The 26,122-nt window shown below is 39.8% G+C and overlaps 2 protein-coding genes across 5 annotated transcripts; one reads left to right on the top strand and one right to left on the bottom strand.

Moving 5' to 3' along the window:
- Positions 7,164-17,106, top strand: LOC109851191 (haloacid dehalogenase-like hydrolase domain-containing protein At2g33255). 4 transcript variants are annotated; one of them, XM_020421236.1, is made up of 5 exons: positions 7,164-7,573; positions 7,658-7,700; positions 13,611-13,671; positions 14,479-14,613; positions 15,608-15,815. In XM_020421236.1, exons 1-5 carry the CDS (start codon positions 7,213-7,215, stop codon positions 15,668-15,670), a joined length of 663 nt encoding a protein of 220 aa, XP_020276825.1. In that variant the 5' UTR covers positions 7,164-7,212; the 3' UTR covers positions 15,671-15,815. The 4 variants fall into 4 exon arrangements, with proteins under 4 accessions (XP_020276825.1, XP_020276836.1, XP_020276833.1 ...); XM_020421247.1 differs by having other exon boundaries at positions 15,565-15,815; XM_020421244.1 differs by lacking the exon at positions 15,608-15,815 and adding an exon at positions 16,451-16,645 and having other exon boundaries at positions 7,165-7,573.
- On the bottom strand, positions 17,395-25,722 carry LOC109836438 (late embryogenesis abundant protein 29-like). Its single transcript, XM_020404338.1, has 3 exons — positions 25,585-25,722; positions 18,491-18,592; positions 17,395-17,693 (listed from the first exon to the last, which is right to left on the bottom strand). Exons 1-3 carry the CDS (start codon positions 25,636-25,638, stop codon positions 17,553-17,555), a joined length of 297 nt encoding a protein of 98 aa, XP_020259927.1. The 5' UTR covers positions 25,639-25,722; the 3' UTR covers positions 17,395-17,552.

The following is a 26,122-nucleotide window of genomic DNA, read 5'->3' as shown; positions in this document are numbered from 1 at the left end:
GAGTCCTCTTGACACGAACTCATTCGTTCATTTCTGTCTTGGAGGAGGAGTGGGTCGTTCGTCGTTGTTGCACCTGGCGCTGTCTGGACTTTAGATCCTCATTGTAGCGGATCCCGTCCATCGATTCTGCGGCCTTGGCCAACTGTCGCGCAAGGCGTTGACGCCGTCTTTGGCGTGCCCTCTTCGACAAGGTTGGAACACCTTCAGCAGTTGACTTTGCGGCGGAAGGGAGATCTGGATCTGCAGCTTCGACCACGTTAGACGCCATAGGAGCGTCGCGGGGAGTAGGTGCAATAACGGTGAGGGGATCTCGGATCTTCGATCCTGAGGGCCCGCGAGCACTCTTGGAAGAGGAAGTCTTCCTACGCCTGTTTGGAGAGGCGGATCTGGAGGAGGAGGAAGAGAGGTACTCTTCAAACTTCTGTTGATCGAACTCGTATTCGATCTCTTCGTTCACCCGGATCTTGAAGGCCGGTTGCATCACGACGGCCTCGGCAGCGAGGCCGTTGGCTCCCACTGTGGTCGCCAGTTTGTTTTCGTCGAAAGTTGCCTTCATCATTGATTTCATTAAAACTTCAAATGTTACAAATGAATTCAAACAACAAAGAAATAAAAATAAAAATTACAACTTTCTTGAAAATAAACACAAGATCCGTTCGTCGTCTCTTGCTTGCGTGGGTCTTTAGCCTGTGACGGGAACGTTGATATCCGTGGACTACCTGGCAATCAGATCTGATCCAGAGCTTCGTCGATCCGTGAGGAGATCTAGAAACTTGAAGCGCCTATCTAGATAAAAGCGAGATATTTGCTCTTCTTAGTATTACCACAACGGGATAATACTAAGGATCGGATGCGGGTGATGCAGATCTGACGAAGAAACTCTCTTGCGTTGAAGTACTCGATCACTCTTCACTCCGGCAGGGCTTCGCCAATTCTCCAAAACTCCAGATCTGAAAAAATGAGACCTAAGGCTTGTATTTATAGGCATGAGGAGTTGCGGAGCGGTTAAAACCACTTAAAGGGGTCAAATCCGTGCTGAGACACCCTAGGGGTGTCTTGGCCTGGCCGAGACACCCTTGGGGTGTCTCGGCTAAACCGAGACACCCTTAGGGTGTCTTGACTTGGCTGAGACACCGTACGTGCCTCGGTTCAGCTTTGAGACGTTTTCAATGCCCGTTTGACTGTTTTCGCTGTAACTTCTTTGTCTGAACTCGGATCTGAGTGATTCCAAATGCGTTGGAAAGCCGACAAGGAGCTCTATCAGCTCCAACGGTTGGATTATCTGTAGAATGAATGAGACACGAAGGGCATTGTCCCCTTTGTAAACATTGCGGGGCTCCCGATTAGCCCGCACATTCGTTATTCCGGAATTCTGTCAGCTCACATAGTTCGTCGATTCACTTCAAGCGTTCACCGACGTCAATCGAACTCTTGTGAACCGGATAGTGACGTTCATCATCATTCCTTAACACTGAGCTGTTCGTAGAGACCTATAGGCAATTTTCGATGCCTACAAAGTTGTTCTAACTTGGCAACGTGGAGTACCAAGTTGAAGTTGGGACCGAGAACGCATTTTTATACAAATATACACTCCATTCTGTATTTATATAGACATGTCATTCATCACTGTACACCGTTTCGTCTTTACATCTTCGTTCATAACCAGCTATTAATAATTGCGCGGCGAGTCTTGCTCGCATAGCATCAGGTACTTCGCCAGGCGGATTAACACGAGTTGTTGGGCGGCCATCAATTATTGCTTTTATATATAGGTAGACGAACACACCACAGTCAAATCTGCAGAACAGAAGGCAGAACAGAAGACTAAATCAGACATTCTCGCAATAATACAATGTAGCTATAGAACTAATGCAAATAGAAACATGATAGGTAATAGAACTAACCGCCCAATTTGCCGCTCGCATGCGACGGCTTCATATTTGAATACTAAACATGATAGGTAATAGAACTAACCGCCCAATTTGCCGCTCGCATGCGACGGCTTCATATTTGAATACTATGCGCACATTTTGCGCAACAAAATCCACGCGCTGCATATCAAAGAAATTTATTATTTTGTTAACCGGCTCCAACCACGATTCGTGCCCGGCCGAACTATAGTGCTTGACAACATCATCCCTCAGGTCAACTTCAACCAGATGCCAATGGTCGTCCCTGACCAAAGGGATCAATAGATGCATAATGCGGAGGGCGGTATACTTTTCAATGTATGTCAAAAATAGTTCGTAAAAGCTGGGTTCGATGCCGTATAATGAATGCTGCAAGCACGGAGATAGAACTAACATTAAACAGACTAGAACTAACATGATAAGGCATTAGAACTAACAGAACAGACAATAGACAATAGAACTAACAAAACATACAATAGAACTAATAAAGCAGACAATAGACCTAACAAAATAGTCTATTAGAACTAACACAACAGACAATAGAACTAACAAAACAGACAATAGACCTAACAAAACAGTCTATTAGAACTAACAAAACAGTCAATTAGAACTAACAAAACAGACAATAGAACTAACAAAACAGTCTATTAGAACTAACAAAACAGTCTATTAGAACTAACACAACAGATAATAGAACTAACAAAACAGACAATAGACCTAACAAAACAGTCTATTAGAACTAACAAAACAGTCATTAGAACTAACAAAACAGACAATAGACTTAACAAAATAGTCTATTAGAACTAACACAACAGACAATAGAACTAACAAAACAGACAATAAACCTAACAAAACAGTCTATTAGAACTAACAAAACAGACAATAGACCTAACAAAACAGTCTATTAGAACTAACAAAACAGACAATAGAACTAACAAAACAGACAATAGACCTAACAAAACACTAACATGATACGGAATAGACCTAACATCTTACACATTAGAACTAACATTGTACAGACTAGAACTAACATGATAAGGTATAGAACTAACATGATAGGGAATAGAACTAACATGGTACTGAATAGAACTAACAATGTTATTCCGTAGAACTAACATTGTACAGAATAGAACTAACATGATACGGAATAGAACTAACTTGATAGGGAATAGAACTAACATGTTATAAACTAACTAGCATGGTCAATTTAGGTCTAACATGTACTTACAAGAAAGAACATTGATACGAGACCATATCCTTTGCCAAACGCATCCACACTAATCGTGTCCAGCACTGACTCAACCATCTGTAATATTAGAAATACATTAAAGATCTAATTAAGCCATACATTTTCAACTTTGCCTTGAAGTATAATCTAACCTTGTCGTCAAGCCGGCCACCTCGGAGCAAAGTCAACAAATCTGCTCTGCTGATGCTGCTATTCGATGTTTCAATAACCTTATATCTCCTGAAACGCAGAACTAACTGTAATTAGAACTAATACTTGACAAATAAGAATAAAAATAGTCAACTGAATCATACATGTGTATCTTCTGAGAGCAGAATTTGGATAAGAAATCATTTTCAAGTTTGTTGAGTCTGGATGCTGCTAGAGGTGATATAGTAAAATTATGTACGAAAGCACCCGTGCTATCGATAATGCGGATGTTAAACAAAGACGAGTCTGTAATATCTGTATTCAGCTCTGCCAATAGAGCTACCTCTTCACGAGTCATTGGCTTCAATCTCATCACATCCCAGTTACCGATTTGATTATCCGGAAAAAATTGAATAACCGTGTCAACTTTTTGCCCCTTTTCAGGACTTTCAAAAACATCTATAATCGTCATTTGCTTTTTCTTTCTTTTTCCTTCAGTATATGGGGTCCTCCGCCATTTAGATCTCTTGCTTGCCCTTCGTGGCTTTGGGCTACCCATTGCTTTCTCTTCGACATTACCAGTTAGCACTTCTACATTTCTGTCAACGTCGTGCGTAATATTCACAAGATGTAAATCCTCAATTGCTTCCTTTGAAGCAACATGACTCTCATCCGTTAATGTGCTATCTACAATAACCTGTGCATGTTCAACATGATCGTCGTCCCTATTCTCATGTTCCTCTTTCATATGTACATGTTCCTCAGCCTCACTATCTTCTTTCGCATCAACCTTACTATCTACATTTAAATCAACCAGCAAATCACCCAACTTATCAGAAGCCTCTTCCCCCTTATCTACAATATCCTCCTTCTTATCTGCAAAATCAGTAGGTTCTTCTGCAAAAACTTTGATATCTACATCAACCTCGTCTGCAATATGCTCCTCTTCATTACGCTCTTCTACAATATCCTCCTCCTCTCTTTGAACAACGTCAACATGATGCTTAACATCCTCTTCTACATTCTTATGTACATTAAGCTGCGTGTTTGGGTCTTCACTATATACACTGCTCGGTTTAGACCTCTGTTCCTCTTGATTTACCCGCCGCTTCTTCCTTTTTCCATTTGCAATCTTATCATGTCTTCTCAAATCTTCAATTATCCTGTTCAGCCTGTTGATCTCAATCATAAATTCTTTGGTCTGCTTTGTGTCATCCAGCAATCTTTTGAGAAATTTAGCAGAATTTCTCCACAATGTAAGTTGCTGATCTATGGGAAGACATTTGATCTCCTCCTCATTGTCAAAAACGTCAATATGCTTTGCCATGGTCTGATATTAATAAGAGATTATAATTAGGATATTGTTTTTAGTTATTGTAAAATGAGTAAGACTTAACATAAGGGTCTGAATCATACAGAGAAGTTCCCAGGCGTTTTCTCCTGGCTAGCCTTCCTCCTCTTTGTCTCGCGCTTATGATGCGCAACTTTTCTCCTCTGTGCAGCGGGGAACGCCTGCTCAACTAGAGGAGGAGACACTTCCTCAATTTGCCTGTGGACAAATGCTATTGACGCTGCCTTAGCCTTCTCCGTAATAGTCACCACCTTCATAGATGGGACTTTCATGCTATCCGGTGCCCAATTTGTCATTGGAACTAACTCTCTTTAGAACTAACAAGAGCGTTAATAGAACTAACAAAAGAACTAACATAACTAACACACTGAGCATTAGAACTAACAAAGCAGACAATAGAACTAACAAAACAGTCACTTAGAACTAACATGCTGCACATTAGAACTAACATTAGAACTAACACGTAAACACATAGAACTAACATGCTACACATTAGAGCTAGCATGACACTGTACAGAAATAACTCTCATCAGAACAGCAAATAGATCTAACATGGTACCTATCAGAACTAACTCTCATTAGAACTAACAAAACAGTCAATAGAACTAACAAAACAGTCATTAGAACTAACAAAACAGTTAATAGAACTAACAAAACAGTCAATAGAACTAACAAAACAGTCATTAGAACTAACAAAACCGTTAATATAACTAACAAAACAGTTATTAGAACTAACAAAACAGTCATTAGAACTAACAAAACAGCCAATAGAACTAACAAAACAGTCAATAGAACTAACAAAACAGTCATTAGAACTAACAAAACAGTTAATAGAACTAACAAAACAGTCAATAGAACTAACAAAACAGTTATTAGAACTAACAAAACAGTTAATAGAACTAACAAAACAGTCAATAGAACTAACATCATGTTGAATAACATGTTGTACAACATAAATAACGTGTTGTATAGTAGAACTAACATAAAATAAGATAGAAATAACATAACCTAATTTACAACAAGCTAGGAATAAGACAGAACTAGAATGAAATAAAATAGGTAAAATTATGAAACTTACACATAGTAGTGTCATGCAACCTGGGACATATGCCTTCTTTCGCTCCTTCTTTCCCTCCAGCGCAACACCAATGCCCCTGATAATTTCATCATAAAAGAACCGGGCCCATGCAACAGACTTGACCCTCTCAATGTTATCCAGATATCTGAGTACGGGTCTAGGGATACCTTCCCCTGCTCTGGGGCTCCATATCATAGAGCATTGGTACAGGATTTGTAGCAAAACAAATTCCTGGATATCCCCCGTTTCTGTTGATTCCACTAACCGTTCCAGATGCCCTTCGAGGTGTTTGCGCTGGGAGGTTTCTGGTTTTTTCGACCTCTTGCCTTCTTCAGAAATGTAAAGATTTACAAAGTATTTCATCCATATTCTGCTGTTTGAGTCCCGATTGTTACTTACAACTTCATCATTCATAGGAAAATGAGTGTGGTTGTGGACCCATTGCAGATCAAATTTTACCTTTCTAACAGCCCCGCTATTTGAATCCGGTATGGAAAATGTGCTCTTGTCTCCGTCATAATAGCGCAGCAGCAATTCCAGAGTGGGCAGATCGGGAGCAGGAGCACCGAATACAATATAGTGCTCAAACACAGAACCGCGGTAGGCATCCCTATGATACTGATTGATCTTCGGGGCTATTTTCTTCATGAACTTCCAATAGGCCCCAAGATTGGCGGTCAGCCTTCGTGACTCGGCCGCACCTGTAGGTGCTTTGAATCAACCTAGAACTAACATTGGAATCAATCCAGCACTTACATCATGTGTACTCATCTACAACTGGTATTTTTGAGATGAACTGAATTTACGCAAAATTAGGTCGATTTCCCAGATTCTCGATAACATAGAACATACTGTTTTTCGGGGGAGGGTTGGATGGTACGCTCGGCCGTCGAGGGTCGTCTTTTGCTGTCTCGACGTGCTATCGCCTCCTTTTGCATCTCCATTAGGGTTTGCGTCGCCTCCTCCGCGCTTTCAAGCCCAGACGATACGTCTTGGCCTTTCGAGGCGCGTCGGTGGTCGACCTCGAAATCGGAAAATGATCCTTCCCTGGACGACATGATTCAGGCGAAAACCCTAAAACTGTTGAACGGCGGTGAGAAATTGGACACAATCTCGAGTTTCTGAGACAACGAAGAGGTGGAAGAGAGAGAGAGAGAGTACTTGAATAAGGATGGGGCGCGTTAACTGAGTACAGTCCCATCAGAAGGACAAGAGCGTAACTTCCGCCTTTGTTTTTCTGAAAAAGAGTAGTTAGGGGTCCCATAACAAATATTGTGCGTATTTGAGGCTAATACACATGGGCCGAAATAAGAGGGGGCTTGTCACATGAAGTTCCCCATTTTGGGGCCTGGACACAATTTTCCCTAAAAAATAACCTGGCATTTCAGGTTAATATGGAAGAAGGGGATTGAGAAAAAAAAAAGCCCTCGCTGAACGTATCTGAACCAAAAGCGACCGAGCCCTTCCCTACCACTGGATAATAATCCACCGCCAAATGCTCGCTTCTCCCCTCATCAAACGCTGCCTGCTCTCACTCTCACTAAAACCCCTCCCCCCTCCTCGCTCCCGTCACCGCCTTCTCTCCTCCATGTCGATTCCCGTCACCGCCTCCGTCAAAAAGCCCAGCCTCCGCGGCGTCGTCTTCGACATGGACGGAACCCTAACGGTCCCCGTCATCGACTTCGCCGCGATGTACCGGGCGGTGCTCGGCGACGACGCCTACGCTTCGTTGGGATCGGGGGGCGTCGACATCCTCCATCACATCGAGACGTGGGGCCCGCTCGAGCAGCAGAAGGCGTACGAGACCATCGCCCTGTTCGAGCGCCAGGGCCTCGATCGCCTCCAAATCATGCCAGGTTTAGGAATTGATGCTTGTTTTTATATATATATTTTTTAATTTTGTGTAGGTGTTTCTAATTTTTTTTTGGAAGTGATTTCAGGCGCTGTGGAGCTCTGTCACTATCTCGATTCGAGGAGCATTAGGTATTCCTCTCTTTTTCCATCTCTCGTTCAGTTTTTGGTTATGGCTGTTTGGTTGGTTTCCTAAAAACCAAAAAAAGGAAATCGATACCAGGAAATCAATAAAATAATATTTTTATCCATTTCCATCCCTAAAACTCACCCACAACATCCAATAAAATATTATTTTTATCCTCCAACTCATCTCATTTCATCTTCTTTCTTACCTTTAAAAATAAACCAAACACAAGAAATGTGTCACATCATCCAACTTGTTGGTCAGTCAACTATATCAAGCACCGAAAGGTGACTTGCTTTCGGTGGCCGTATTGACATAGAGAGGGGTGGCTGAAGCTTGACAAAATCAAGCATGATTTTGTTGACAAAATCAAGCATGATTTTGTTGACAAATGGTGTATGTTTTTTCCTATATAAAGCATACGGGAGATAGAGAAAACAAGATGAGCCTCTGAGTCTTCTTGAGATTTAGTATCAGAGCTTAAGAAATCAACGAACAGAGCTTGAGAGACAGAGAGTGAAAGCCACACGAGAAATCTGTGAGCTCTCTATATTTTGTATGAGTGTTGTATGTTGAGAAAGAAATATAGTGATACACCCTCTTGCCGTGGACGTAGATCAATTTGATCGAACCACGTAAATATTGTGTGCTTGTGATTGTCTCTCTATTTTTCTTGCTTTGTGTTTAATTATCCCAACAAACTGGTATCAGAGCTTCTCGGTTCTAGGACAGCTTTCAATCATCCACAATGGCTTCTGTGAAGTTCTCGGTGTCGATCTTTGATGGCCAGAACAATTTCGGCCTATGGAGGATAAAGATGAAGGCTTTATTGCGACGTGAAGGCACGATTAAAGCTATCGATGGGAAATACCCAGAAGATATGACTAGTGCCGAGATCGAAGAGATGGACGAAAAGGCTCACAGCGCCTTGCAATTGTCACTATCCGACAATGTGCTTCGTGAAGTTGCCGATGAGGAAACGGCAGCGGGGTTGTGGTCAAAGCTCGAAAGTCTCTACTTGAAGAAATCTCTTACTACGAGATTATACCTGAAGCAACGGCTATACACATTGAAGATGAAGGAAGGTACACCCATTCAGGAACACCTTGATGAATTTAATAAAATTGTCATGGATATGAAAAAAGTCAGAATGCTATGCTCTAAAGAAGAAAGACAACCAGCGTGGTGAAACCTCAGATTCAGCTAATACGGCAAAGGCTGATACTGTCGTTGTTGCTGAGACGGTTCTTACAGTATGTCCCTTGGATGGCCGTTCCGATAAAGAATGGATCTTGGATACAGGTGCGTCTTTTCATATGTGTCCAAATAAAGATTGGTTCACTACTTACAGATCTATAAGTGGTGGATCAGTTTTGATGGGCAACAATACAGTTTGCAAGACAGTTGGCATTGGTACAGTTCGCATCCGGTGTCACGATGGGATAGTGAGAACTTTGTCAGATGTGAGACACATCCCGGACTTAAAGAAAAATCTAATTTCTTTGAGTTCTTTGGATTCTGTTGGATGTTCTTACACTGGTGGAGGTGGAGCTCTTAGAGTTACTAAGGATTCATTGCTTGTGATGAAAGGTAGTAAGGTGAACAGTCTTTATGTTCTCCAAGGCAGTACGGTGACAGGCTCTGCAGGTGTGTCTTCTGATGCTGATAGGGACACTACTCAGTTGTGGCACATGCGTTTAGGCCACATGAGTGAGAAGGGGATGACTATTTTGAGTAAACGTGGCTTACTCTGTGGTGATCATACATCATCACTGGATTTCTGTGAGCATTGTGTGTTTGGGAAGCAAACTCGGGTCAGCTTCTCGACTGGCTCACATACGACGAAGGGCACTCTCGACTACATCCATTCAGATTTATAGGGACCTGCTTAGGTTCCATCCAAAGGTGGTGCTCTTTATTTTCTGACGTTTATTGATGATTTTTCCAGGAAAGTTTGGGTTTACTTTCTCAGACGCAAAAGCGAGGTGTTCGAAACTTTCAAGAAGTGGAAAGTACTTGTTGAGAATCAAACTGGAAAGAAGATTAAACGTCTCCGAACAGATAATGGTCTAGAGTTCTGCAGTGGTGAGTTCAATCAGTTCTGCTCAAATTCTGGGATCGTACGACATCGCACGGTCAGGCACACTCCTCAACAAAACGGGGTGGCAGAACGCATGAATAGAACTTTGATGGAGAGAGCCAGGTGTATGCTCTCAAACTCTGGCTTGGATAAAGGCTTCTGGGCTGAAGCTGTTAACACAGCTTGTTACTTGGTGAATCGGTCTCCTTCTACAGCCATTGAACACAAGACTCCAAATGAGGTATGGTCAGGTAAACCAAATGACTATTCAAATTTAAAGGTATTTGGATGTCCCGCTTACTATCATGTTAGAGAGGGTAAGCTTGAGCCTAGAGCTAAGAAATGCATATTTATTGGTTATGCTGATGGCGTTAAAGGCTATCGTTTGTGGAGTCTTGAACCTGATTCTCCTAAATTCATTATTAGTAGAGATGTTACTTTTAATGAAAGATATATGCTTGATCATGGGAAGGTTTCTGTTGAGTCTACAGGAAATGTAGAGAAGACCATGGATAAGGTGGAGCTTCAGGTGGAGCTCGAGGGAGAGACGTCTCAAAAGTCGTCTATAAAATTTGCTCCTACAGCTGTAGAAGAGCAACATGATTCAGGCTCAGATGCTGATGATGCTGAGACTGAAGAACCTTATTCCATAGCCACTGGCAGAGAGGAGACAGATCAAACCTCCTCAAAGATATGCACATACTGAATTAGTGGCGTATGCTCTCACGACAGCTGAAGAGATGAGTATTCAAGAGCCATCAAACTTTACTGAAGCTGTCTCATGCGGAGAATCTGGACGTTGGGCCACAGCTATGACAGAAGAACTCGAGTCACTCTACAAGAATCAGACTTGGGATTTGGTGCAATTACCTAAGGGTAAAAGGGCAATTGGATGCAAGTGGATTTTCAAGAAGAAAGAAGGGATCCCAGGGGTTGAAGATGCTAGATTCAAAGCACGGTTGGTGGCTAAGGGTTATAGACAAAAGGAGGGAATTGACTATGATGAAGTGTTCTCTCCGGTTGTGAAGCATACCTCCATCCGTGTATTGCTTGCCATGGTTGCTCTATTTGATCTGGAGCTTGAGCAGCTTGATGTGAAGACTGCATTCTTGCATGGCGAACTTGAGGAGACTATCTACATGTCTCAGCCAGAAGGATACATCGTAGAAGGTAAAGAAGATCAAGTTTGCAGATTGAAAAAATCTTTGTACGGCCTGAAGCAATCTCCCAGAAGGTAAAGAAGATCAAGTTTGCAGATTGAAAAAATCTTTGTACGGCCTGAAGCAATCTCCCAGACAGTGGTACAAGAGGTTTGATAATTTTATGCTTAGTCATGGGTACTCAAGAAGTACTTATGATAGTTGTGTGTACTACATGCATCTAGGAGATGATTCTTTTATTTATCTTCTATTATATGTCGATGACATGCTTATTGCTGCTAAGAACATATCGCAGATTCTTATTTTGAAGAAACAACTCAGTGATGAGTTTGAGATGAAAGATCTTGGTGTAGCAAAGAAGATATTAGGTATGGAGATCAGGAGGGACAGGAAAGCTGGAACATTATATCTCTCACAGAAGAGTTATATTGAAAAGGTACTTGAACGTTTTGGGATGAAGAAGGCCAAGCCCGTTACGACTCATTTGGCTCCTCACTTTAGGCTCTCGGCTTCAGATTCACCTACAAGTGAGAACGAGAAGAAGGAGATGTCCCGAGTTCCATACTCTAATGCAGTGGGTAGCATTATGTATGCTATGATTTGCACTCGTCCAGACATTGCCCAGGCAGTCAGTGTAGTGAGCAGATACATGGCTCAACCAGGGAAGGCACACTGGGAGGCAGTGAAGTGGATCCTTCGGTATCTCAGGGGTACCTCAGATTTGGGTTTAGTTTTTGATAGCAATACTTTGGGAACCTCTGTTGTAGGTTTTGTGGATTCTGACTATGCAGGTGATCTCGATAAAAGGAGATCTTTGACTGGTTATCTTTTTACTCTTTCTGGCTCAGCTATTAGTTGGAGATCGACTCTACAGTCGACAGTTGCCTTGTCTACTACAGAGGCAGAATACATGGCAGCAGCAAAAGCGGTAAAAGAGGCCATTTGGTTGAGAAATCTCGTGAGGGAGCTTGGACTTCTACAGGAGGCTAGTTCAGTTGTATTTTGTGACAATCAGAGCGTAATACATCTAAGCAAAAACTCAGCACATCATGAGAGGACAAAGCATATTGATGTCAGATATCATTTCATTCGTGAGGCAACTGCTGAAAGAAACATCACGATGAAGAAGATTGGTACTACAGACAACCCAGATGACATGTTGACCAAAACGATCCCGGCCTTCAAGTTCAAGCACTGCTTGAATTTGGGAGGCATTCGCACTTGTTAAGTGGCCCCTTTTGGGGCATTGTTTGTAAGATGGGTGAAGACTCACTAGTTATTGGTGTCGGCTCAGTTTTTTGGGAAAACTTCATCGAGGTGGAGATTGTTGGTCAGTCAACTATATCAAGCACCGAAAGGTGACTTGCTTTCGGTGGCCGTATTGACATAGAGAGGGGTGGCTGAAGCTTGATTTTGTTGACAAAATCAAGCATGATTTTGTTGACAAATGGTGTATGTTTTTTCCTATATAAAGCATACGGGAGATAGAGAAAACAAGATGAGCCTCTGAGTCTTCTTGAGATTTAGTATCAGAGCTTAAGAAATCAACGAACAGAGCTTGAGAGACAGAGAGTGAAAGCCACACGAGAAATCTGTGAGCTCTCTATATTTTGTATGAGTGTTGTATGTTGAGAAAGAAATATAGTGATACACCCTCTTGCCGTGGACGTAGATCAATTTGATCGAACCACGTAAATATTGTGTTTGTGATTGTTCTATTCTTTGGTTTAGTGGGTAATTTCCCTAACACAACTCATCACATCTCATCTTATCCCATTTTTAAAAATCACACACATCATCCAATAATATTGTGACAACTCATCTCATCTCATTAAACATTTCTTTCCATCCATTTCCTCAAAAAAAAACAAGAAATTGATTTCTTTAAGTATGTGTCACATCATCCAATAATATACCTCCAACTCATCTCGTCTCATCTATTTTCTTATTTTTAAAAATGAACCAAACACAAACAACCTCAAAACATCATCCAATAATATACCTCCAATTCATTTCCTGTTCTTTTTAACCAACCAAACAACCTCAAAACAAGTTTTTTTAAAAACTCACTCACATCATCCAATAATAAGGTGACAACTCATCTCATCTCCTATTCTATAATTTCCTTCTTTTTTAACCCAACCAAACAACCTCAAAACAATTATTAGAGGAAATAGGTTTCCTATTCTTTAATTTCCAAGTTTTTTTTGCGAAACAAACGGACCCTATATGGAAGAAAGCTGTTTTGATTGTAGCAGGAGAGTACTATTGTTATTCTGATTGGAGATGAAAGTTATCTTCTTAATTTTTTATTTTTTTTTTCCGCCCTTTTAAACGCATTCTCTTATATTCTCAATAATTTCTAAACCCACCAATTTTCAAAATCATTCATAAACCAAAAACCTGATTTGTTACCTAACCGAGATTCGGTAGTTTGACTCCTTCGCTGTAGCAGTTTAGATCGAATTTTAGCTCTTTACAATACTTTATAGCAGATGAACATAGATTCTGGGTTTAAAAATAAATCAGATTGGATGTTTCGATTTTCGAGTGTGCACGATTTCGGAATTGTAAGTATAAAATAGACCCGGTAAAGCAATATTTTGAAATCCGAAAACCTTATTCGTATGTGGACAGTTTTATTATTTATAACTCGAGAATTTGGCTTTTTGCAGAAGGGGATTGATAACGCGAAACGTCAAGGTTGCGGTTGATTTTTTTCATCAACGGTTTGGGGTAAGTAGTTCTATGACTCGGTTCCGTGGCATGTCATGCAATTTGGTGCATAAGATGTCTTGGCATTCATGTACAAGTAAAGGTCGTCCTTAGAAAAGTTACGAAATAGTAATAGACTTAATAAAAAGTCAGTGCAATTTTTGGACTAATTTAGTTCTCAACATCTCTTTGAGGCTTGTTTACCTCCCAGGTTCCACATTGCAAAATTGAGGAAAGAGTTATGGAGTTTCATAACAACTTAATTTTCTGGGTTAGTTTGATTTCTGTCCTCTTGTCTAAAGCCCATTAGCTCTATAGAGGCCCGATTTCCCCCCAACAACGTAAACAAATAAAGACAACTGTTTCTAATTCTCTATTGCATTGATTGAGTGTGAAGCAATTAATTTCGAGATGGTACATACATGTACAGGAAGAAAGACCGTGATGGCCTTACAAGGACCTTGCATGTTCCAGTGAACAAAAATTAGAGGGACAACTTTTAAATGAAGAATCAAACCTCTGGCAACTAGCTAAACAATGCTGCCCTTGTGATGAGGTTTACATAGTCGTGCTACATGGGTGCCAATTGTTCTTCTCTAGATAAAAAGTCACCAACGCTGGAGCACAGCTATGTTTTATGCCTCGGATACAGTAATAGAATGCTTCTCCCTAGAACGAGGAAAATTAACCATTTTGGAATCCTAATATTGTTACGCAGATTGTGAAATGTTTCTTTTATTGCATTAACATGTCTTATATTTTTTGGTTATCCTTTACTCAAATTGTATGGAAATTTTCTGACCAATGATTTCCATACTGTTACTGTAGATGGAGTTCCACCCAGCATTGAGTAGGGAATTTCGTCCTTATAAGCCAGATCCTGCTCCGTTGTTGCATATTTGTGAAGCTTGGGATGTCCCCTCGCACGAAGTTCTAATGATTGGTGACAGCCTTAAAGATGATGTAAGTTGATTGTCTGTTATAACTGAGGCATACTGTTTACTTGGTTCAAGATGCCTTTACCTAGCAAGTGTGCATATTTTGTGAACATGTCCTATAGGTCCTAGTTAGCATTGTGATTTCCAAAATGAATGCAAGTAGCATTTTTGTAGCATTTTCAGCCTTTGACTGTAAATGGCTTCAATAGTAAGCATCTCAGAAAGAGAACCATGCAGATCTACCACAATGTCAATGTAATATCGCCTTCTGAAAACGTGTTTGCAGGATTACACCTTACTATTCACTTGTCCTTTTAGCTTTTCACGTCATGCTAATGCATACAAAGTAATGGAAGATAGTTATTGGCTAGTTTGTATTACTTTGAATCTTCTTGTAATTGGACTATATTTAGCAGATGAATAAATCTCATCGCAATTACTTTGAATCTTCTTGTAATTGGATTAAATTTAGTAGATGAATAAAACAAATTGCATGACAGACACATGCATGAATTTCATCCTCTTTCTCCAAGTGGGTTAATCATATGGTTATGTCTTCAGTTTAGCTTTAGTTGGCACTCATTGGTCGTCATAGATTTTGAAACTTTATTATAACCTACAGTAACCCAATTGTTCACAAGCGTAATTGTTTCCTTTTTGATAGATTTTTCAGTTTAGAAGTCCATCCAAAAAGATTATAGCGAGTAAACCAAATGAACAATACTATGATAATAGTTTACAGTCAACTATTTCTTGATAGTATGCATGAGTAGTAGTTTTAAAATGGCATCTTGTGTATCTCCTCTGGCTGAATGTCAAAAGGACTTGTCACTTGAAGAAAACAGCACTTCTTACCCCAGTTAAATCGATAATAGATGTTTTTTTGGAAGATAAAATAGGGCGAGGAGCCTTATTCAAAAATCAATGAGAGATGTAGCAAATGATTGTTATTTCTTCATTTATTTGGAATTTTTAGATAGATGGTGGTAGAAATTGGCTGTTGTTGGTGATTGAACCAGGTGCTGCATAGTTATCAAGTGCTACTACAAAGGAGGCCTGCAGCGATTCCAATTGTCGCCTAAGGAATCAATTTATAGTGCAGTGTGATTGCCCCTCTTCAACTTATTATCACATCCCTTCCTCTCTCTTTGGGTGTATTGCTTAGTTTTTTCCGTTTGCACACTGAAATATGCATCTCTCTTCCAATGTATTGTGTAATTTTTTTTACCTGCACAATGAAATATGCTTCTCCCTCCTACCCTCCCTCTCCTCTCCTAGCCCGCCCTCCCTCAATCTCGATTTCAATGCATTGATTAATTTGTTATGCCTGCATGCTGAAATACACGATCTCAATCTTGATCTGGATGCATTGCTTGGTTTGTTACGCCTGCACAAGAAATGTGCATTTCTCAATTTCATTGTCAAGTTATTTATTCATCTTGGATCTGATATTAATATCCCTTTCTCATTGTATTAAGGCGTTTTCTGGAGAGGATGTCACTGTTATGGCAATCAACAGTGATAATTTTTACCATCCTAAATCTTATGTTTTTTATATAGCATGTCTACTACATAACTGATAATTTTTTTCTCTACTACTGTGGATTTTTTTCAGAGTGTATAGAGGGTTCATACTAAAATTTGAAATGTGTATGGTTGTCATGGGAATAGTGCATGTTTACACTGCATTCAGCACTAAAGTGCATGATGCTTGCATGCTTTGCTTGGACTACTGCTCATGTGAAAGTGCAGTCATACAATGATGGAGCCGCACAAGGCTAACATTCACTTGTACTTGTGATCTAAGGCTGTTTTATGTGACTCGAAGGACACTTACACATTACCTCCTCGTTGATCTGCAGGAGGTCAAATTCGAGTTGCAATTCCGCTTTGTTAAGTTATTTTATTGTGATTCGACTTAACGTAGCAGGAACAGAATCACGCTCTGTAGGATTTGAACCTACGACATCGGGTTTTGGAGACCAACATTCTACCCAACTGAACTAGGATATATTAATCAGTCATTGATGGAATGCCTACAGTTGCATCTTTCCAAATGTTTGGTAGGTAGAATCATTGAATCCCTTGTGGTACCTTGCACTCAACTCAACTAATGCACACACTTTTACTTCCCTCTAACAGGTGGTTTGTGGAAAGCGAGCAGGAGCTTTTACATGCTTGCTTGATGAAAGCGGGAGGTATGGCCCTATTGATTCATTGACAGATGATACGAGACCAAATTTTAAGGTCTGTTCTCTCTCTGAAGTAATTTCACTGCTCGACGCCCATTTCGATTTGGTGTCGGACGTTCAAAAAACGGATTGAAGAAATTGATAAGAATTGTGATGATTTATTGTGCAAATCTGCTAGGCCTAAGAGCTTCTGGTTTACATGTTGTATAGGATGATTTGAGCAGATATTGAGTGAAATCTTCCTGAGCTTTCAGTATGGATTTTGTAAATTGTTCTGGTCTCTATTTTTGTTTAGAAATTCTCGCTGAACCGTTTACCGCAGTAAATTGGCGCCTCTCAACTCCTGATCAAATTGTTATAATGAGTATTACAAAAAAAAAACTTGGATTATTCTTTATTATTGTTGAGAATCGACTTCCATATATGGTGATTAGATGACCTCACCTTGATTTTTGATGCATGCAACTATTACTTACAAAAGCTTATCTTTCTGTTTTGTTTTTACATGATTATTTGATTGGTTCGTCAAACTACCAATTTGCACAATCCCGGGTCCTGACAAGGCTCTCTGTTTGAAATTTGAATGGTTTAAATCAACATTTAAAACTTAGTCATGCCAAACGAACAACATTCCATGCCATTGAATCCAAAGAGTAGATAATTCTTGTATTTATCACATAACCATCGATTTTCTTTTCAGATTATTTGAAGAAAAAAAATCCACGAAAAAAAAAATTACCCATCGGTAGGTAATTATGAAAAAAAATAGTTTTCAATGCTGCTTGGTGGTGGTGGTGGTGGTACGGGTTGTTGTGGTGCTACCGTTGCTGGAGGCATCGGCATTGCTCACGCCGAGTGCATCCTTTACTGCATCCGCAGCTTCATGGGCCATGTTCATCACTTGCTCTCCGGTCTTTATTTCCATGGAGAAAAATAGGTAAATAAGATGTTAATTTTACGATTATTATTAGAAATCATGACTGTTATCGCGAATTATTTTCACTGAACTACCGCAAACGATTGGTGTGTGATAAAAATGATGACATATTCCGGACAATTTTATCCTTATTCTGTTTAATACTCTGTCATGTTAAACTTTTGGCAATACGATTAACGTCTTGTTGGGTGATTTTATGGTAGCATATATCGTTATTTTGTTAATCCAAAGTCTATGACCTTTTCTCTATAAAAAACAGTTTATAGTGATTTCAGCAAAAAACCTAATAATTCATGATTGTTTTGTTAAGACTCTCGGGAAAATGTCTCACGCTTCCAGATATACACAGTGAAAATATGATTTCATAGAATATCAGGCTATCAATGGAGACTTTAATATTGAAACCTATCCGTTTGAGATTAAATATTGGGATACCATTCATTTAAAAGAAAAACTTTATGGATGTTCGACTCCACATCTACTCTACTATACAAATGGGAGAATCCAAGATTCACTATTTATGCTACAGTTAATGCTACAATAGCATTTGCCGTAGCATTATTACTGCAGCAAGCACGAAACTGGACACTGTATTTTTTTTGAAAACTATTACTGTAGCACACGGGATACTGTAGCCATTCAAAAAATGACCGTGGCAGTTAAAACCGGATTACTGTAGCGGGGGAAAATGTGTCTGTGTTCAAGCTAGTACTTTATATAAATGGAACTTTGTAGTTGCTAGGGAAATAGGTATTGCATTTCACTGAGATTACCTGCTGAAGAAAACCTGCAGCCTGCTCCTTGGTCTCCTGAGCACTTTGTGCAGCCTGAGATGCTCTGTCGCTGGCTGGCTGCAACAGTTGATCAGCTTTGGCCTGCACGAATCGCAAAGCAGAATAAACGGTCAGATAAAAATACTTCGCATTGTACTGTTAGATCTACATCATAAACTTGAGATCTAAAACCATATAGTCATGATTAATTCAAAGAGATTAACAAGGATCTAAAAGAGCGGAAGCTTATACCTGAATCCATTGCTTGATCTTTAGATGGGTTTTGATCTTCTAACCTTAGGGTTCTCTCTTAGCCGAATTTCTCTAGCTAGATGGGGGTGTAGAGAATTAGAGAATGTAACCCTAGATTAGGGACCATAACCCCTTATTTATAGATGTTGTACTTTTGTAATTTAGCCCCTCAATAAATTACAATTACAACCTGGTATCTGCACATATAACCCCATGACTTATTTAAATACCAAATTAACCCAACTTAATTGATCACTTTAGTGGGTTATCCTGAAAGATAGCAATACACATTGATTAATCATATGTGCCCACAAATAGATTTATTAGATTAAATCCAACAATCTCCCACTTGGGCACCATATGATTCCTTAAATTGTGTATAACCTTATGAGCTCAAAAATTGCTATCACTGAAATGGTATTTCCGAACAATCTCGTCCATTGACTATATCAATATAGGATCAAAGCGGCCTTCGTCACATTTATCGTGACTCGACCCATCAATGGTCACATATACCAATACAATCAAATGACATAGATCAATCATGGATGTGCAGCATGAAAATTACATGCAATGTGATCAGTACATGTCTATTTTCAACTGGTCCTCCTTAGTGAGGTCAAAACCAAACATAATGTAACAGAGTGTCTTAACTGAATACTTTATTCTGATCAGACAATACAACCAAACATAAAGCACCACAAATACAAACTCCCACTAAAACATAATATCCTCAAATAATACCACACCCATATGAGCAGTATGCTCATGAAAGACCTTAGGTGGCAATCCCTTAGTAAGAGGATCAGCTATCATGGAGTTTGTCCCAATGTGCTCTATGGATATCTGTCCACTCTGTACCCTTTCTTTCACAACCAGGAACTTAATGTCAATATGTTTTGACTTAGTTGAGCTCCTGTTGTTATTGGAATACATTACTGCAGATTTATTGTCACAATATAGCCTTAGTGGTCTTTCAACATTTTCCAAAATGCGCAGTCCCGTGACAAAATTTCGCAGCCATATTCCCTGATTGGATGCCTCATAGCAAGCTACAAATTCTGCTGCCATAGTGGAGGAAGCTACTAGTGTTTGTTTGACACTTTTCCATGATATAGCTCCTCCTGCTAACATATAAATGTAGCCTGATGTAGACTTCCTGCTATCTTGGCATCCAGCAAAATCAGAGTCCGAATACCCAATGACCTCTAATTTCTCTGATTTTCTGTATGTGAGCATGTAATCTTTTGTTTTCTGAAGATACCTCATAACCCTTTTGACTGCTATCCAATGATCCATACCAGGGTTGCTTAAGTATCTGCCTAACATCCCAACAATGTACGCAATATCCGGACGCGTACATACCTGAGCATACATTAGACTTCCTACAGCCGAAGCATAAGGAATCTTCTGCATTTCCTGAATTTCAAGGTTACCTTTAGGGCACTGATTGAGACTAAACTTGTCTCCTTTAGCAACAGGGGTGTCACCTGGTCTGCAATCTTGCATGCCAAACCTTTTAAGTACCTTATCGATATAGCTCTTTTGTGATAATCCAAGAATACCCCGAGAGCGATCTCGATGTATCTGGATCCCTAATATAAAAGAGGCGTCCCCAAGATCTTTCATCTCAAAATTCTTTGATAGAAATCTCTTGGTTTCGTGCAACATGCCTATATCATTAGTGGCAAGCAAGATGTCATCCACATACAGAACCAGAAAAATATACTTACTCCCACTGAACTTGTGATATACACAGTCATCAACAATGTTCATCTCAAAACCGAACGAGATAACTATTTGTTGAAACTTATGATACCATTGACGAGGAGCTTGCTTGAGTCCATAGATGGATTTCCTTAATTTGCAGACCATATTCTTTGGGTCTCCCGACACAAAGTTTTCTGGTTGCACCATATAGATCATCTCATCAATGTCTCCATTGAGAAATGCAGTCTTAACATCCATCTGATGTAACTCAAGATCATAATGAGCAACAAGTGCCATGATTATTCTGAAAGAGTCTTTCGATGAAACCGGAGAGAAAGTCTCTGTATAATCAATGCCTTCCTTTTGAGTATAGCCTTTAGCCACAAGACGTGCCTTATACCTCTCCACATTACCGTTTGCATCCCGCTTGGTTTTAAAAATCCATTTACAACCAATTGGTTTTGCACCTTCTGGTAATGGGACAAGTTCCCAAACCTTATTGTCTTGCATAGACTTGTACTCTTCATTCATGGCATCAATCCACTGTTGAGAGTTAGAACTTTTCATGGCCTGAGAGAAGTTGATTGGATCATCTTCTAACATTCCACTACTTTCCTCATGTTCTTGGAGAAATACAATATAATCATCCGGAATAGCATTTCTCCTTTCTCTCGTGGATCTCCTTAATGGCACTGGTTCTTGAGGTTGTTGAGTTTGTTCTTCTGGAACAGGGAGTTGTTCAACATTATCATCTTGAGGTTCCGGATTTACTTCTTGAGCAACAACAGGTATAGGAACCTGAATATTGTCAAAAGTAACTGTATGGATTGGATCTGAAGCCAATTCCTCCTCAAAACTAATGTCTCTAACCTTATTTCTCCCCCCAAACTCAACATCCTCAAAGAATGTTGCTGTTCCCGTCTCAAAAATGTTCCTTATAGTGGGATCATAAAACTTAAAGCCCCTAGAGCGTTCAGAGTATCCAATAAAGTAGCTGCTAACTGTTTTGGAGTCCAATTTCTTTTCATTTGGCCTATAAGGCCTTGCCTCAGCTGGACATCCCCAAATATGTAAATGCTTTAAACTGGGCTTTCGACCAGTCCAAAGCTCATAAGGTGTTTTAGCAACTGCTTTACTTGGTACTCTATTCAGAATGTAAGCTGCTGTCTTAAGTGCTTCTCCCCAGAGTGACTCTGGTAAAGAAGAATGAGCAATCATACTTCTTACCATATCCTTAAGAGTCCTGTTTCGTCTTTCAGCTACACCATTCATGCTAGGTGAACCCGGCATGGTGTACTGTGGGACGATACCGTATTCCTCTAGGTATCTAGCAAATGGTCCTGGACGTTGTTCACCTGAACCATCATATCTACCGTAGTACTCACCACCACGATCAGATCTGACGGTTTTAATTCTTCTGTTGAGTTGATTCTCAACTTCAGCTTTATAGGCTTTGAACATGTCCAGAGACTCAGATTTTTCATGAATAAGATATAGGTGCCCATAACGTGAGTAATCGTCTATGAATGATATAAAATATTGTTGACCATTCCAGGATTCCGTAGGGAATGGCCCACAAATATCCGTATGTATCAATTCTAAGACATCCGAAGATCTGTTGGCACCTAATCTTTTCACTTTGGTCTGTTTTCCCTTGATACATTCAACACATACGTCGAAGTCCGAAAAATCAAGGGAATCCAAAATGCCATCAGACACAAGACGCTCAATTCTACCTTTTGAGATATGACCTAAGCGCTTATGCCATAATGTCGCCGAATTTTCCTTATTTAATTTACGCTTAGTACCACGTGATTCCACATGCAAGGATTCATTGTAAGAAGCAATTGTATCAAGCAAATATAGGTTGTCATAAATACTCAAGTAACCGGTTCCCACAACATTTGAATTAAAAGATAAACTGAATTGACTGTTTCCAAATGAACAAGAATAACCTGATTTGTCCAATACAGAAACAGAAACCAAATTCCGTCTAAAAGACGGTACTACAAAAGTATCTTTTAAATCCAAATAATAACCAGTTCCTAACAACAACCTAAAGTGCCCAATTGCTTCCACATCTACCGATTGTCCGTCGCCCACAAAGATGTGTCTTTCAACATCACTTGGCTTTCGGTAGCTCAGGCAACCCTGCATAGAAACACTTATGTGAGTAGTAGCACCAGAGTCTAACCACCAAGTGTTTCTAGGTACTGAAGCTAAATTAACCTCAGAACAGACCAAAGCAAGGAACGTACCCTTATTATCACGCCAGGCGTGATATTTTGTACAGTCCTTCTTTACATGTCCAGGCTTCTTACAGAAGAAACAACCCTGATTATCCTTATGTTGTTTCTTCTCAACTGGACCCTTAGCAGCTTCCTTATCATTCTTCCTTTTCTTGCCCTTATCCTTAGAGGCATAGGCCAAATGAGCACTTTCTGTCTTATCTTGCTTCAACCTGTCTTCTTCTTGCACACAGTATGAAATGAGCTCATTTAGAGTCCATTTCTCCTTTTGACAGTTATAACTGACCTTAAATTGGTTAAACTGTGCAGGAAGAGACAACAAAACCAGATGCACTAATAACTCGTCACAAAGATCGAGTTTAAGTGCCTTAAGCTTTGAAGCAATATGAGACATTTCCATAATGTACTCCCTGATATTTCCTTTGCCCTTATACTTCATTGAAATCAAGCGAGCTAAAAGCGTGCTTGTTTCTACCTTATCGTTTTTCGCAAAACGCTTCTCAATTTCGGCAAGGAAATCTTTAGCCTTAGTAATCCCTTCGGATTCTATGCCCCTGAAGGCTTCCGGAACGCCGCGCTTAATGATCATAAGACTCATGCGATTTGAACGCTCCCACTTCTCATGCTCCTTCTTTGCATCAGGAGTGCTATCCGCATTGAGAGGTTGGGGTTGTTCAGTTCTTAATGCATAGTCAAGATCCATGCAGCCAAGAACAATTAATATGTTCTCTTTCCAAACCTTGAAGTTTGTCCCATTTAGCATGGGAATTGAGTTGATGTTAGCAGAAATTGTTGCAGCAGATGCATTAGCTGAAATAAAACAAAAGAATGCTCACATCAATAACCATAATCAATAAAATTCAAATAATGACAATCCCCATCCAAGATACCGGCACAACATTAATATCAAGTCTTTGGACAGTAATATTAACTTGTAAGTGATACCTTGTTGCAATGATCAAACATTGACAATAACTCATGTCAAATAATGAAACTATCTTTGGATCGATTCATTATTCACATGTAAACCTTATAATTGTCACACGCTTATCATCGCAGATGTGTATACAGTCTAAATAAATATTAACCTTCCTTTGGGCCGATTAAATATTTACACGAAAGCATACACACAAACATCTCACATTCCTCATGAACAATCTACATAAGAGAGGTTACTTTGGCAACTTCTTGCTTCAATTAATCAATTGGAGTGAGAGACAACCTTAATACCTTAGTGTCATAATATTTGAATTAAATAATTGATTAAAAACCGAATTAGATTTAAATTAAAAAATTTAAATCAACTGAATTTCCAAAAACTTAATTGGGGTCTCACAGCTTAATTAGGGCCCATAACTTAATTGAATAAATTAAGTATACCAAAGTGGACCCATGAAAAGCCGATGCTTAACCATAAAGAACACGAGGTTCCCTTAACTTTGAACGCGAGGTTCAACTGTATTGAGTACGAGACTCACTTAAGCACGAACGCGAGGTTCGTCTGAAAGTGAACGAACGCGAGGTTCGTTTGATAAAAGAACGCGAGGTTCAATCTTGGGAACGAACGCGAGGTTCGTTTAAAGTACGAACGCGAGGTTCGTCTGAAGTATGAACGCGAGGTTCATCTGAAGTCCGAACGCGAGGTTCGTCTGAAGTACGAACGCGAGGTTCGTCTGAAAATGAACGAACGCGAGGTTCGTTAAAAATTGAGCTTGACGCTCACCTGAGTTGAACGCGAGGTTCACCTTAGAACGAACGCGAGGTTCGTTGAAATTGAGCTTGACGCTCACCTGAGTTGAACGCGAGGTTCCCCTTAGAACGAACGCGAGGGTCGTTCGCGAGGTTCACCTTAGAACGAACGCGAGGTTCGTTAAAATTGAGCTTGACGCTCACCTGAGTTGAACGCGAGGTTCACCTTAGAACGAACGCGAAGTTCGTTGAGCGCGAGGCTCACTTGATAACGAACGCGAAGTTCGTTTGAACGCGAAGTTCAGTTAAAATTGAACGAACGCGAAGTTCGTTTGAGGTAACCACCTCCTTAATTTTCGCCATGAACCCTTAGGGTTTCAAACTGAAACCGCCGCCGTCAAACCCAAAAAACTTTGATTTTTATTTTCAAAACAGATCCAGAATCGGAAAAATTTGAAGGAAAAATCAAAGAAAAAGCCAAAAAATTCCAAAAAGTTACTGTTCACCGGCGATTTTTCAGTTACTGTTCATCCGAAAAAATATTTTACTATTCATCCGAACAAAAAAATTTCGTTACTGTTCACCGAACATTACTGTTCATCCGAACCCAAAAAATTGAATCTTTAACTAGAGATTTAAGATCAAAAACCCAATAAAACTTAAATCCCTAAGAATTAATCAAGGTGGCTCTGATACCACTTGTTAGATCTACATCATAAACTTGAGATCTAAAACCATATAGTCATGATTAATTCAAAGAGATTAACAAGGATCTAAAAGAGCGGAAGCTTATACCTGAATCCATTGCTTGATCTTTAGATGAGTTTTGATCTTCTAACCTTAGGGTTCTCTCTTAGCCGAATTTCTCTAGCTAGATGGGGGTGTAGAGAATTAGAGAATGTAACCCTAGATTAGGGACCATAACCCCTTATTTATAGATGTTGTACTTTTGTAATTTAGCCCCTCAATAAATTACAATTACAACCTGGTATCTGCACATATAACCCCATGACTTATTTAAATACCAAATTAACCCAACTTAATTGATCACTTTAGTGGGTTATCCTGAAAGATAGCAATACACATTGATTAATCATATGTGCCCACAAATAGATTTATTAGATTAAATCCAACATGTACCCCAAAAAGAAAAAAAAAATCGCTAATAATAACAATAGAAGCAAAATCACTTACCTGGCCCTCACCGCGGGACTTTCCAGCGCTGAACATTTGCCGAGTGTTCGACATTTTGTTTTTGGAAAAATTATTGGAAGAGGATTGAGGTTTCTTTTTCTTTTTCCCCCCTCGTTGCTTGTTTTCTCACCTTTTTTTTTTTGGGAGCAAATGGGTGAGATTAATATGGGAGCAAATTTCATGTAGAGGATCAACACATGGTTGGCTGTTATGGAATTGGACCGGGTAATACTCCTACTCCTAGTAACTAAGGGAGATGTTGCTACTGTGAATATATGATTGGCTCCTCCTCAAGTTTAGCTCCACAATTTTCTCTCACTCCTTAGACTTTTAATTCCTTTTTGTTTTACTTCTCTTCCCCTTTTATAAAAATCAGCAAATGAACACCATGCAGTTTATGTAAGATCTTCATAAGTTCAGTGACACTTTTAACTCCTCAACTCAATATCTAAGCACGTACTCCTTAAGTTTCTGTTGATGCTCGTGAACAAACAGTCGATGGAGGTTGCAGAGTTGTAGAATCGTCAAGATGTTGAAT

Source organism: Asparagus officinalis, chromosome 1 (genome assembly GCF_001876935.1).
Source record: "Asparagus officinalis chromosome 1, Aspof.V1, whole genome shotgun sequence".
NCBI lineage: Eukaryota > Viridiplantae > Streptophyta > Magnoliopsida > Asparagales > Asparagaceae > Asparagus > Asparagus officinalis.
The sequence above is the reverse complement of the archived record's forward strand: the minus strand, read 5'-3'. Positions and strand labels throughout refer to the sequence as shown.

Bases quoted from the DNA above. Each gene is read 5' to 3' on its own strand.
- LOC109836438 (XM_020404338.1), bottom strand. From the start codon at position 25,638: ATGTCGAACACTCGGCAAATGTTCAGCGCTGGAAAGTCCCGCGGTGAG. The intron at 18,593-25,584 runs GTAAGTGATTTT...CGATTCGTGCAG, and splicing joins AGTCCCGCGGTGAGGGCCAG to GCCAAAGCTGATCAACTGTT. The intron at 17,694-18,490 runs GTAATCTCAGTG...ATGGAAATAAAG, and splicing joins CTGCAGGTTTTCTTCAGCAG to ACCGGAGAGCAAGTGATGAA.
- LOC109851191 (XM_020421228.1), top strand. From the start codon at position 7,213: ATGCTCGCTTCTCCCCTCATCAAACGCTGCCTGCTCTCACTCTCACTA. The intron at 7,574-7,657 runs GTTTAGGAATTG...AAGTGATTTCAG, and splicing joins TCGCCTCCAAATCATGCCAG to GCGCTGTGGAGCTCTGTCAC. The intron at 14,614-16,730 runs GTAAGTTGATTG...TCCCTCTAACAG, and splicing joins GTGACAGCCTTAAAGATGAT to GTGGTTTGTGGAAAGCGAGC.